The 14,674-nt window shown below is 38.2% G+C and overlaps 1 protein-coding gene across 1 annotated transcript; it reads left to right on the forward strand.

The window, feature by feature from the left end:
- The first annotated feature begins 1,690 nt into the window (after positions 1 to 1,690).
- dnajc24 (DnaJ (Hsp40) homolog, subfamily C, member 24) lies at positions 1,691 to 13,590 on the forward strand. Its single transcript, XM_026312336.1, has 5 exons — positions 1,691 to 1,759; positions 2,380 to 2,489; positions 3,158 to 3,293; positions 9,632 to 9,700; positions 11,390 to 13,590. Exons 2-5 carry the CDS (start codon positions 2,388 to 2,390, stop codon positions 11,593 to 11,595), a joined length of 513 nt encoding a protein of 170 aa, XP_026168121.1. The 5' UTR covers positions 1,691 to 1,759; positions 2,380 to 2,387; the 3' UTR covers positions 11,596 to 13,590.
- The last annotated feature ends 1,084 nt before the right edge of the window (positions 13,591 to 14,674 follow it).

A 14,674-nucleotide genomic window follows, 5' to 3' on the forward strand; every position in this document is an offset into this window, starting at 1 on the left:
AAAAAGAAAAACTGAAATATCACATGGTCATAAGTATTCAGACCCTGTGCTCAGTATTGAGTAGAAGCACCCTTTTGAGCTAGTACAGCCATGAGTCTTCTTGAGAATGATGCAACAAGTTTTTCACACCTGGATTTGGGGATCCTCTGCCATTCTTCCTTGCAGATCCTCCCCAGTTCTGTCAGGTTGGATGGTGAACGTTGGTGGACAGCCATTTTCAGGTCTCTCCAGAGATGCTCAATTGGGTTTAGGTCAGGGCTCTGGCTGGGCCAGTCAAGAACGGTCACAGAGTTGTTCCGAAGCCACTCCTTTGTTATTTTAGCTGTGTGCTTAGGGTCATTGTCCTGTTGAAAGGTGAACCTTCGGCCCAGTCTGAGGTCCTGAGCACTCTGGAAGAGGTTTTCTTCCAGGATATCTCTGTACTTGGCCGCATTCATCTTTCCTTCAATTGCAACCAGTCGTCCTGTCCCTGCAGCTGAAAAACACCCCCACAACATGATGCTCCCACCACCATGTTTCACTGTAGGGATTGTATTGGGCAGGTGATGAGCAGTGCCTGGTTTTCTCCACACATACCGCTTAGAATTAACGCCAAAAAGTTCAATCTTGGTCTCATCAGACCAGAGAATCTTATTTCTCATAGTCTGGGAGTCCTTCATGTGTTTTTTGGCAAACTCTATGCGGGCTTTCATGTGTCTTGCACTGAGGAGAGGTTTCCGTCGGGCCACTCTGCCATAAAGCCCCGACTGGTGGAGGGCTGCAGTGATAGTTGACTTTGTGGAACTTTCTCCCATCTCCCTACTGCATCTCTGGAGCTCAGCCACAGTGATCTTTGGGTTCTTCTTTACCTCTCTCACCAAGGCTCTTCTGCCACGATTGCTCAGTTTGGCTGGACGTCCAGGTCTAGGAAGAGTTCTGGTCGTCCCAAACTTTTTCCATTTTAGGATTATGGAGGCCACTGTGCTCTTAAGAACCTTGAGTGCTGCAGAAATTCTTTTGTAACCTTGGCCAGATCTGAGCCTTGCAACAATTCTGTCTCTGAGCTCCTTGGGCAGTTCCTTCGACCTCATGATTCTCATTTGCTCTGACATGCACTGTGAGCTGTAAGGTCTTATATAGACAGGTGTGTGCCTTTCCTAATCAAGTCCAATCAGTTTAATTAAACACAGCTGGACTCCAGTGAAGGAGCAGAACCATCTCAAGGAGGATCACAAGAAATGGACAGCATGTGAGTTAAATATGAGTGTCACTGCAAAGGGTCTGAATACTTATGACCATGTGATATTTCAGTTTTTCTTTTTTAATAAATTTGCAAAAATTTCTACATTTCTGTTTTTTTCTGTCAAGATGGGGTGCTGAGTGTACATTAATGAGAAATAAAATGAACTTTTTTGATTTTGGCAAATGGCTGCAATGACACAAAGAGTGAAAAATTTAAAGGGGTCTGAATACTTTCCGTACCCACTGTACACTCTATAAGCTATTTCACTCAGAGCTGCAAAAAAGATTCAAAATTCATGGCACTCAAACCACAATTTTTATAATATTTGACTAATTGTGATTTATGTAGGCAGTGGGTTTTATTCTTCCAAATCAACTTAAAAATTAGGAGTTAGGAGTTAGTTTGCCATCTTGTCTGCAGCCCCATAACTTACTCTTAACTAGTTCCCGTCAACGGAACGTTGGCGAACCGGAAATAGAAGTTGTTTTCAGGGGGACTCTGAAACGTTGTTGAACATTATGGCGTCCTTACGTTAAGGTATGTTCAATTATTTACTCGGTGAACATAAACAGAAAAATATATACTTAAAGACAGAGGGAAATGTTTAAGGTGCTGACTAAAGTAGAACTACATTGGCCGTTTGTTTAGCTCGAGGCACAGGAGCGTTAGTTCTAACTTTCACGTGTCCACGAGGGTGTATTGTGATACAAGCTAAAGCTTCGCTGAAAGAGCCGCTTTTCGATTAACGTTAATAAGAAATACTTTTCATTTAACACTAGTCCTGTTTGACTTCAGAACACACGTATAGGTAATATTACAACAGGGGGACACCGACCGCAGCGGTAACGTTAACGTTACTCCCGCAGGCTTCAACAAGTTTATATTATGTGACGTTACTGTAGCCTGATCGTTGCAGTGTTTTATAGTATCATTAGGTTTATAGTACCATTAAATATATTTACTGAGATCGCAATAATTGGTCGACATTCTCCACTGTTGATTCATTTGCAAGATTTGTAGCCTTTTAACCTTGTACTCAGTACTGAGTTTTTGTAGTTTCTTTTAGATAGAGATGCAGCCACAAATCTACTATGTTTATGTAAAAGGACAGTAGGAAGGGCTCTGTGTTATTCATGCATCAGTCTGATGTTGTGTAGGAGCAGAGATGTGTGAAGCAGCAGAGAAAGACCTATATGCTGTCCTGGGAGCCAGCCCCTCAGAGTCTGTCAAGCAACTCAGACACAAATATCAGCAGCTGGCCTTACAGGTAGGTAATGTGTTCGTCACTGTACTGTCACTGGCTGTTAAGCCAATCATATAACATTATGTCTGCCTCTGCAAAACATGAATAACAGAGAAACTTTGCAAATAACCTAGTAGCTTTTATTGCATTATGCCAGCCATGATCAGCTGGGACTGGGCCTGTTAAGGAGGGCAGACACCCTTCCTCCTCCTATAAAAGGAGAAAAGGAGAAAAACCGCAAAATTTGGATGTGGTCAATTAAATGCCTATTTTTATAGTTTAAAACCTAAATATGCTCCCAAAACACTTTAATTTAATTTCAAACTAAGCTTAATGAATTATTAGTAAACAAATTAGTGACCTAGATTAGTAAATTATATTGTTCTTAATAATTTAGTGTTAAAATGCATGAAAAATTATATATTGCCGCAAAAAAGCCATAAACAATTGCGGAAGATATTTGTGGTTTCCGCAAACAATTATTAGTTAGGTTCTAAGGAAAAATCCGCGAATGACTGAGGCTGTAAACAGACTCGACTTTGTGGGGGTACACTGTATATGCAGCACTCAGTTCCCTGAGTTCCCTCAGTTCACTCATGTTCCAATTTTTTTTTTTTCCCCCCAAGTTTGAAAAACCATATGTGTGTGTGTATGTGTGCTGTTTGTCTGTGTGGGGATGCTTGCATTCACAGTGTCATCCAGACCGTTTTAGAGGTGAGTGTTCCTCAAAAGCTGAGTCTGGTTTGAAGAAGTTTCTAGAAGTTGAAGCAGCCTGGAGGATCCTTGGTGACCAGAACACTAGAAGAGAGTATGACCTGCAGAGGAGAGGTAGGACTTTGCATTTAAGCTTCTGAATCATATGTAATTTAATTGTTTTATCAATTGTTCTAAAGGTACAGTGCCTTGCAAAAGTATTCACCCCTTGTTGCTTTTTTCTCTATTTTGTTGCACTTCAACCTGGAATTGAAATTGATTATTATTTGGTTTTTATGTAGTGGACCTACACAGAATAGTCCAAGTTGATAAAGTAAGATGAAATAAAACATTTCTTAAATAAAAATAATAAACTGAAAATTGGTGTGTGCATTTGTATTCACCCAGTGTGCTATGAAGCTCCTAGATAAGTTCTGGTGCTACCAATTAAGTGAAAGTGACTACTATTGTCAAGTATGGTGACCCATACTCAAAATTCCCCTCTGCATTTAACCCACCCAAAGTACGCACACACACCCACACACACACCCACACACACACCCACACCCACACACACACCCACACACACACCCACACACACACACCCACACCGTGAACACACACCCGGAGCAGTGGGTACGCTGGCTATGTCTAGTGCAAAACCAATACCTTTCATCACCCCCAGTATCATGCTATGGGGATGTTTTTCATCAGCAGGTACTGGGAAACTGGTCAGAAATAAAGGATTGATGGATGGTGTTAAATACAGAGCAATTCTTGAAGAAAACCTGCTTTAATCTACTTGAGAGTTGAGACTGGGTTCACATTCCATCAGGACAATGACCCTAAAAACACTGCTAAAGCAACACTCAATTGGTTTAGGGAGAAACATTTAAATGTGTTGAGGTGGCACAGTCCTCAACTCAATAGAGAATCTGTGGTCTGACCTTGCCTGGAAGAATGGGCAAACATACTAGTGGCTAAATGTGCTAAGCTCATAGAGATATACTCAAACTGGTCATGGCCAATGATGTTACAGCAGTATAACATTCACCACATCATAACCATACTCTGTCATGCAACTACTATGCTCAATGTGAATCTGCTCTCAGCTCTCAGACAACAGGGTGCAAATGGAAGACCTGCCAATTCTGGCATGCCCTGGTAAATGCCAGCTGCATGGTGCTGGGCTGGGAACACAGGTCTTACTAGAAGAGGTTGAGTCCTCATATACCACTCTCATGGAAGATATTTTTGATGGTTTGGCCAAATCCATGCACACCATTAGCCTTCTGGAGGTTTTGTGGGGCTCTCACAGTGCTGCTCCTGTTCCTCTCTTCACAAAGGAGCAAATATTGGTCCTGCTGCTGGGATGTTGCCCTTCTATGCCCCCCAGTTCTCCCAGTGTAATGGCCAGTCTCGTTGTACAATGCTATGCAGCCTATTATGGCCACAGTGAAAAATTTTGATATCTAGCAGGGGTGGACAAATTAATCCAAATATTGGTATTGGTGGCAGGTTAATACTGATACTACCATGACGGAATTGGCACTTTAATATTAGTTTGTCTCCTCTACTTTCCATACACTTCATCAGACTGGAGGTGTTTGCACAAACACCACTGCTCCTTTCACAGTGTGAGCTGCACTGTGTAAAAAGGCTGTTTGCTACTGTGGCAACACCACGTCTTTATAAACATGAAAAGCCACTAAAAAGAATATCTAATTTATATCGGACCATATCCGTTCTTCTACTTGAGAGTACTGCTGCTACCAGAAATAAAAATATCTTGCCTTTTATCTAATTATAACAGAAAAAGTTCACATTTCAATGAGAAAATATCTTGTTAAAACAAGAAAAATGATCGTTTTAACAAGATACAGAGCAACATTTTTTTTCTAATGGTGTTATAATTTTCAGCATTCATGTTAATGCTAGTTAATGTTAATTCAAAGTGTAATTTGTCATAGTTGTTACTTTAGCACTCATTAAATATGGCATAGGGTATATAAAGATATTCAAATAATGTTCAGCCTATTGAAACTTTTTATTTAAAGCAGTTACTTTACTGTAATTGAATGCTTTGAAATGATGGCATTTTGATGATGGAAACACCTCATTAGTCATGACACATACATGTAGTACATAAGCTACCTTTATAAGTAAAAGTATATGTATCAGCAGTATTGGCCTTCCTTTTGTTTGATATTGGATCAATAGGATTAGAGCCTGACAGATATATTCTTTTATCGGTCGATATGAGTCAAGTTAGCATCCAGCGTCCTTGCTAGTTAGTCTTCGTTCCCAAAAATCCCATATTGGTCGGGCTCTAAATAGGATACCTAGCCCTAATTTTATGTATTGTAAGCTGAAAAGTTGGTTCTGAAAACTGTATATGTCAGGATTGATTCACAATTACAATGGATCTAAGACTCACTGTGGGGAAAAATGTATTTATAATTCAGTTCAGTTCAGTTCAGTTTTCAAATCATTTTAATTTTATTTGTATAGCTCCAAATCACAATACAATCATCTCAAGGCACTTTACAAAAAACAAAAAAAAAAACGCCACAAATCCCTTATGAGCAAGCACTTGGCAACAGTGGAGAGGAAAAACTCCTCGAACAGTCCTGTTGTTCATTGAGATATAAAACTATAGGAAAAGAGATGTCTTTTCTTCTTATTTACATGTCCCCTGAAAGCTCCAGCCTGTCCCTCATCATTTTTTCTATTTAAAAATTTCACTAGTTTAGTAGTAATTACACTTCACACCAATTAAAACTCAAGAAAAGTTTAGCATTAATTATTCATGGCTCAAGCCATTATCACTCTCAAACTGTACAACTTGATAATGACTGTTTCCTCAAAAGTGAACTGCAAAATAATCTGTGAACATCCATCTGTTTTCCTGCCTATACATTCTTCCATCATCACTCAGTCCATCCATTTATCTCTTTTCATCCATTCACTGATGACTGAAAGTCTGTCCACTGTCCTTTTTTTAGGAATGTACATATAAAGCATGCTCAACTTGAGTTAAAATCCATTTCCAAATATATAAAAATATATATATATATTTTCTTGTTTTTGTTCACTTTTAAGTCTATAATTTTATTTTGGATTCTTCTTTAAGTAATAATTAGGAAAGTAATTAAGTAATTAGAAAAATCAAGACATACAATTAAACTAACATACTTAAATTATTGACAAATTATTTGAATAATTTATGGCACCATCATCTTCATCTTCTTCTCATATTAATGTTCTCTAATTGAAGTCACACTTCTTTGATAGCATATTTTCCATTTCAATATCTGTTTATGGTGGGTATGTTGTTTGCCCCGCAGTCAAAGCAAGGTAGCTTTACGTACCACATAATGAAAATTTATAATCATTTATATTTCATCTTATAATGCTTTTCACCGGTCAATACATCAACATTCAAAACATCATGCATTAAAAGTGAGTTAAATGAATGAATATTTGAGATAAATACTTTATTTAAAAAATAAATTCATGGAAAATGTAAAAAAAAAAAAAAAAAAAAAAGCGAGAGAAAAAGCCATGGTGTGACAAGCCATAACTTGTAATTTGCATTGTATACAACATAGAAATTTAAAAAAGGGGGCAACAGATAAATCAAAGGCAGCAACATTTGGAATTTTAAATGGTTAGAAGTTGGAGCATCTTTGTGCAGCATAGTAGTACTGACCTGGGGTTCTCCAGCTGACTGCTTTCTAAAGATCAAAGAGACCTGCTGGATTTATATTTTTTAAGGAGATCAGAGATATATTTTGGCCACCCTTTGCTGAGTGAATTAAAAACAGCAGCACTTCATGTGGCATGATGGCTTAGGAGCAGGTGTATTTCTCAAATTTCTCTTGGCTGGATTCGGAATTAGATGAAGTTTGGGAAGATCAGATAAAATCTCTATTCCAATAGTTGAAAGTTACCTCATAAGTGATATTTCATAATTTTTACAGGGCTGCCAGGATCCACCCAATTTAATCTAGCTCCGGCATCTAATATTGCGCTTTCAACATGGGATGTCTATCAAATGTACAGAACTAATGTGTGCGCCAAATTTCACAATCTTTAGACACAGGAAAGACTAATTTGTAGCTAGCCACACGGTGGTTCTATGTCAGTCTGCCGTGTTCCACATGTGCATATCGTCATAGTCTTTCTCAGTAACCACTGAAGTTTGGTGTTTGTCAAGAAATGTATTTGAAATTTGTGACACATTTCCTGTTTATTTGGTGAAGTATCAAAATTCATCGTAACACCATTTTCTCATATTACAACATATCAGAACAGCTGCTTTCAATTGAACATCAGCAACATGCTGACATCATATATACCAAAATTGATACAAATCAGAAGGAGCGTGTCTATAACAATGTATATGCTAAAAATGTTCGTACTGGAGAGTTCCCTACACCTACCAAGTTTGGTGTGTGTAGCTGAAACTATATGGCAAGCACAAGACTCACAGACATAAGGGGATGGAGTCCCTGGGTCACACCCATGGATTAGACGAATGTGTGGCATCTTTTCGTGATAATGCCAAAAAGAATGTAAATTCCGCTGTCAGTTTTGAACATACAGAAACGTGCAATATATCATTTGCATATTTGCTGTAAAGGGTCTATTTTTATTTGTATACACTCATAACAAACTGCTGTGCTTTTGTAGAATAAAGAAAGCAGGCAGGGTGCGCTGTCTGCCAAAACACAATACAAATCATCTCAGGGCACTTAACAAAAACCCCAACAAATCCCTTATGAGCAAGCACTTGGCGACAGTGGAGAGGAAAAACTCCCTTTAACGGAAGGAAAAACCTCCAGCAGAACCAGGCTCAGTTTGGGCGGCCATCTGCCTCGACCGGTTGGGGTGAGTGGATAGAGGAGAGAGAAAAGAACAGCAACAATAAACAACAGACACTGCAGGCTGGTGGGGCCAGTAACTGCACATCAGCAATAATATAGCTCCAGGACCAAGGACACCTGCAGAAGGTACAGAGAGAGAACAGAAAGAGAGGGAGAGAGCACAAGGTTAGTGACAAGTGACGAGGTAGAGAAATCTCGGCAAGACATTTATTTTTATCGTTTCGATTTGTGAGCTTAAACTTAAGGGATTAGGTTCCATCTAATGAGATCCTGTTTCACTTTATGACACAAAATGTAATTTTTAACAAATATTTGTGATGAGTCCTTAGTGAGGGTTACACCTAGGTATTTTAATGGGTATACATATTTGAGCTTTTCACATGGACTAAAGTTATATGCGAGGTTTTCAGTCTTATTCATATTTATTCTGAATCTGTGTTTAGATATAAAAGTACATCGTCTGCATAGCGTGCTATTTTGTGCACAATACAATGGATCTTAAGGCCTCTAAATTTGAGCTAGTTGAGCTAGTGGCTCTAAAAATAGAGCAAACAGCAGAGGGGACCATTACTGTATAATGTTGCACATTATCATTCTGTAAAATTATGGATAAACATTATGGCTTCCAAACACTGCCATATTAGATTTCATTACATACACATTTTGCACTACTTTTTTTGAACCTTACTGCACCTTACTCACTACATCTCTGTACTGGTCAATACTGCCCATTGTCTTGTACATTGTCTAATGTACTGTCTCCACTGTTTGTATGCGTGCACTTGTGTAATTTTTTTTATACACAAAAACTTGTACAATTTCTGTTATTTTATATAGCACCATGATGACTGAATGTATGTTGTTTTGTTTCAGTAGTTCACCTATATGGTTAAAACAATGAAATGTTCTTGAACCTTGAATATAAATGGAAAAAAAGATTACTTGAGGTATTGAAAGTCTGTTTGACAAATTACTAGCAAAAAGCTAAAGCTGTAAGAGCTAAATATTTTTGCCACTGTTATTTCGAGCAACTCTTATGGTCCAGAAGTCTTGTTTTGATTTAATTCAGTCTTCAACAATGTTGATATTGTGTTCTCTGGCCCAGCCTCATTCAGTACTGACCCGCTGCATGTATACGAACATTTACACTAACCACATTATTACTCTGTGTATGTACACTCTCACATGATCACCCACATAACCGGGTTTTTCGGAGTAACCAGATTACTTAAATGTATTTAAATATTCTCCTTTTCTTAATCATCTGTCACTTGCCTTGCATACACAGATACATTTAATGTCACTGAGTAAAATGTTAAACTGTGTTAAATGTTACAGATGTTACAAATGTTACAGTTACATTATTTCCAAGAATTGAAAAATATTTTGGGGAAGGAAAAAAAAAAAATTGGAACACTGGGAAAGAGAAAAGTGCCAACTCACTTCCACAATTGTGGTACTATAACTGGTTCTAATACTATCTTGTCTGCACTCTGAAATTTGAAGACTGTTCATAACAGATGTTAGATAATGTTGCTTGTCTTCCTTCTGTTACTACTATAATAATAAATAATGCTTCTTCAGCGCAGGAACTAAAACAAGATTGGCCAGTAGATTCTACAGTCTATTTGGAGGACATGACCTGGGACCCCGGTAATTACACACCATGTTCACTAAAACTTACACACAATAGCAGTATTAGGGAGGACAAAATACTTCTCATATATAGAGTCACAAATTTCAGCCTTAACCTCTGCACTACAGATTTGTCCATAGGCAGTGTTATTTCAGTATTTTGATACAGTATATATATAAATATCTATGTATTCCCGCCTTGCCCCTAGCCCAGAGCTTGGTCTTCCCATTCAGCTGACTTCTCAGGACTTACTCTTTGTAGGTGTTTTGCAGTTGCTGCTCTCCTTGTGGCTTCTTCATGGTTCCCATTTGCCTGTGGGATTCCAAAGTACTTGTAGCTGTCCTCAACATCTGCTATGTTGCATTCTGGTCATACAGTCTCAGTTCTGTCTACCTTCCCTCCTCTTGTTACCATCTGACCACAGTTATTCAATCCAAATGGCATTCCAATGTCGTTGCTGTTGCAGTGAATCAATGTCTCATTCACTCCTGGCACACATTGATGTTATCCATGTAGAGGAGGTGGCTGATCGTTGCTCCGTAGTTGGTATCCATAACTACTCTTGGTCATGATTTCGCTGAGGGGGTTCTTGTGTTCAGTTTGCAGGTTACTATTGGGGCTTGGTACCTGATCTCGGACTGTCGGAGTGTGGGGTTGACGAGGGCATACCCCTTCTGACCTGTCATCCTGGCTCCCCCTTGCCATAGCATTTATGTTGTGCCTCTGCACACTGTAGTTGTGATACTCCATGCCACATAATGACAAAGTGAAAACAGAATTTTAGAAATGTCTGTAAAGTTACTAAAAGCAAAAAACCTGAAATATCACATTTACATAAGTATTCAGACTCTTTACTCAGTACTTAGTAGATGCACCTTTGGCAGAAATTACAGCCTTGAGTCTTTTTGGGTATGATGCAACAAGCTTTTCACACCTGGACTGGGAGAGTTTCTGCCTCTCTTCTTTACAAATCCTCTCAAGCTTGATAAAGTTAGATGAGGACTGTTGGTGGACATCCATTTCCTTGTCTCTCCAGAGATGTTTGACAGGGATCAAGTCAGGGCTTTGGCTGCACAACTCTAGGGCATTCACAGAGTTGTCCTTAAGCCACTCCTGTGTTGTCTTGGCTGTGTCTTCAGGGTTATTGTCATGTTGGAAGGTGAACCTTTGAACCAGTGTGAGGTCCTGAGCTCTAGGAAACAGGTTTTTTACTGAGGATATATCTGTACTTTGCTACATTCAGCTTTGCCTCCACACTGACCAGTCTCCCAGTCCCTTCTGCTTCCCCCACAATGCTTCATTGTTGGGATGGCATTGGTCTTGGTGATCTTGGTTTCATCAGACCAGAGAATCTTGGGAACTTTCAGGAACCAACTACATAACTAATCAAAGATTGAACTTAGTTGTGACTAGTGCAGAAGGCTGTTAGTAAACCTAGGGAACACTAAAGAGGATAGAGGCTTTTTTAGACCAACTTTATGTCTCAGTCTGTTGTTTATATGATATTAATATTTACAAGTGTTACTGTAATTAAATATGTATCCAATACTAGCAAATCAGTTATCTCTGATCATATTTCTTTGGTTGCTGTATTTCAGTTTTCACTTAGAATTAAATATCACGATACCTGTACATGTTCACTCTTATTAAACCATGTAAATGTAGAGTTTTCAGTCTTGTGTGTGTGTGTGTGTGTACACTTTCAGATGAGTGTGTGTACACATACTCTTGTCGCTGTGGAGGAGGATTCAGTGTCTCACAGGAAGAAGTGGAGGAGGAGACACAGAGGAGGCAGCGGGGTGATGATGAGGAAACAGAGGAAGGACAGCACAGAGGAATGGTTGTTTGTTGTGATACATGCTCCCTCAGTGTATATGTAGCTGGTTATTACATAGAAAGACTCAAATCTTGAAAGGCCAATAATAATTGAAAACATTTGACCTTTGATACTCTAGACTACCAAATTATTAACAGTTCCCTTCTTTGAAGAGGGCACCAAATCAAAAATGCATACTGTGGGTATGGACAGTATAGGGATATTTCTGTTTGCTGAATAAATGTCAACATTTCACAGTATTTTAGGACCAGAGAGAGGTTCCACATGCTCTGACATACATTGTACATTGATTTTTTTTTTTTTAGAACTAAAACTAAAAAAGTTTTAACTAAGAATTATTTTCAAAATGCATTTTATTTACAAACTAGAGGAACTGCTATGAGTTCTTTTTTTTCCCACTGCCATTCTGATCACAGTTTTCCTCATAGGCTTAACATTGTTTAAGGTTTTGCTCTCCTGTTCCCAGTAATCAATTGGTAAGAACATTTTTTTTATTAATGCCCTATAACTGGAGAAAACAAGAAAGGATGTCTGATTTCCAATCATTTTAGGCAAATCAAATAATACTGAAAATGATTTGTGATATATGGGCACTGAGGTTGTTCCTCAACAAGAGGGGGCAGGGATAGAGATAAAAAAATTTTACTGTTTTTGGATTCACCATTTAAATACTTTTATACCATTTGGTTTAAATTTAGACTTTACATTGTCTCTGATCTGCACATAAAATGATTTTTGATGATATTCCTTATTAATCACATTAGAAAATTGTTGGGAATTATCACTCAGTCATTTAATTACAGGCTCATGTGATACAAACCATCTGCATCTAATGGAATTACCTTGTTGATTTTGCACACTCAATAAGAGCCATGGCCGGAAATGTTTGTGCTTTGTTTTGTTATAGAGATTTACTGTACTGTTATCTGTTTATTTCTTATGTATTTACCAATAATTCATAATGTCAAGTCTGTCAATGTCAATGGCTGCCCACTGCTCCAGTTGTGTGTTCATGTTGTGTGTGTGTGTGCACTTTGGGATGGGTTAAATGCAGAGCACAAGTTCTGAGTATGGGTCACCATACTTGGCCACAAAAGTCACTTTCACGTTCACTAGAAATCACTGTGACAACTGCAAACCCAACATGATTTGACTTCTCTGAAAGCAGAGCCATCAATAAATAACTAGGTAGGTTGCCCAGGGGTTTATTTCTCTCTTAGAACTAAACCCATACTCTTAGTAGTCATTTTACTGGTGCTTTTTAAAAAAAATGTATGCATCTTATTAGGTTTTTATGAATAACTCTTCTTGTGTTAACTTTTTTATAAGTTAGGAGCAGATACAGTCCCTTCTTTTTCAGAGGGGGCCACAGTAGCAAGTGTAGTAACAAGATAATCAACTAGAGTGGGAGTGAAGTTGAGGTGGCTGGCACATAGTGTAAAAGTAAAGATGAAAGCATTTCCTTAAATTCAAGTTATCCATTTTGTCAGACAAATATCTGCTGTGGTGGAATTTTTATTTATTAAAAAAATATTTAAATGGGCAGGCAAGCAATTTTTTTTAATGTTTAATTTCAAAGTCATGCTGTATGTCAGAACAAGGGTGTGATTAAAACAGTGGGTAGGCTTTTTTAGATTTTGACAGAAGCCAATTCAATGTAATAGTAAATTAAATGCAGTGTTGAGGCTTTTTTTAAACATCTACTTGAATGTTAAAATTTCCCACTATAATGACTGACTGGTGTGCTAACACTAAATCCAATAGGAAGTCTGGAAATTAAATTAAAAACTAAGGGACAGGTGGGTGGTACACAAAATATAAAACAGTTTGATCCAGTTTGGGTGTAAGAGGCTAAGAGTGAGGCTCTCAAATGACTTAAAGCTATGTGTGACCACTGTGAGATGTCTTGTGCTGCTGCAGTTGAGACTGGGAGCAGGCTAGCTTGGGGTGACAGCAAGTTTTTTTTTTTTTTTTTCCAAATTGTGTTCTGAATTATATGACAAAGAGCAATAACATTCAGTGGAATGGTCATCTCTTGCATATACAATACATACAGAATGTCTCTGGCTAGTGAGAGTATTCAGTAGTCTTTTTTTGGCCACCAATTATCACAGTACAATTAAAGTCTTTAATTATTACAGTGTCTTTGGAGCTGCATTCTGTGATTGTATAGTGGATTTTTCTCTTTTTTTTTAAACTTTATTGTCTTAAGGTGAAGAATGACAGGCAATTAACATAACATATGACATAATGTGTTGAGATTGGGCTCATTTTAATGCATATAAAAAACAAATATCACACAGATGCAGAAAGGAGGGACAGCAAACACATTCAAGTACAAAGCAAATTCTAATCAAAAAGAAAAGACAATTGCAACCATGTTTTTGAGAAAATGTCCATTTTCAGTTGTAGTTGGGCAGGGCTTCAGCCAATTTAGGGTAATGGTCTTTCTTGTGACCAACAGTAAGATATGTAGTATGTAACATTGATCTTTGGTTAGTAGGTCCTTGGGATATATGTCCAGCAGGAATAGGAGAGGGTCCGTGGGAAGATCTGTCCTTAGGATGTTCTCCAGTTTCGTTTTGTTTTCCCAAAAAGTCTTTGGGCAATCCCAGAAAATATGAGTGTGGTCGTCAACCATGCCGACACAATTGTGGCACTAGTCTGTAGTGATATTTTTGGAATTAGAAGTCTTTAGTGGAGTTCTAAAAAAATCTCTTTCCAGAGCTGGCTTCCAATCCCTTTATGACACAACACACATTTTCCCATGGCTCATCCGTTATTGTTGGACAATAACATTCAGTGGAATGGTCATCTCTTGTGGACATACAACATGGCTCTGGCTGGAAAGACGGCATAATGTGTTAGCTAGTTAATCCAGTGCAGATTTTCTTTTACAAGGAAAATGCATATAAAATGAACTGCTAACTTCACAAAACTACAGCGAGTCCAGTCTATAACAGTCACAACATAAGTACCACCTTTAACTTTTAAAGGCAATTAGAGTTATCTTACCATATATTTTTGACCACAAAAATTGTGGCATTCCTACTGAGCTTATCTAGTGAGTGTCCTACAGGGCTACCCACAATCCTTTGCTATTTTCCTTGCCTACACATCACTGCGGGTCCAACTAACACCACTAGATGGTACT

Source organism: Mastacembelus armatus, chromosome 6 (assembly GCF_900324485.2).
Source record: "Mastacembelus armatus chromosome 6, fMasArm1.2, whole genome shotgun sequence".
Classification (NCBI taxonomy): domain Eukaryota; kingdom Metazoa; phylum Chordata; class Actinopteri; order Synbranchiformes; family Mastacembelidae; genus Mastacembelus; species Mastacembelus armatus.

Coding starts and splice junctions, on each gene's coding strand:
- dnajc24 (XM_026312336.1), top strand. CDS start 2,388: ATGTGTGAAGCAGCAGAGAAAGACCTATATGCTGTCCTGGGAGCCAGC. Junction 2,490..3,157: donor ATCAGCAGCTGGCCTTACAG/GTAGGTAATGTG, acceptor TTGCATTCACAG/TGTCATCCAGACCGTTTTAG. Junction 3,294..9,631: donor GTATGACCTGCAGAGGAGAG/GTAGGACTTTGC, acceptor ATGCTTCTTCAG/CGCAGGAACTAAAACAAGAT.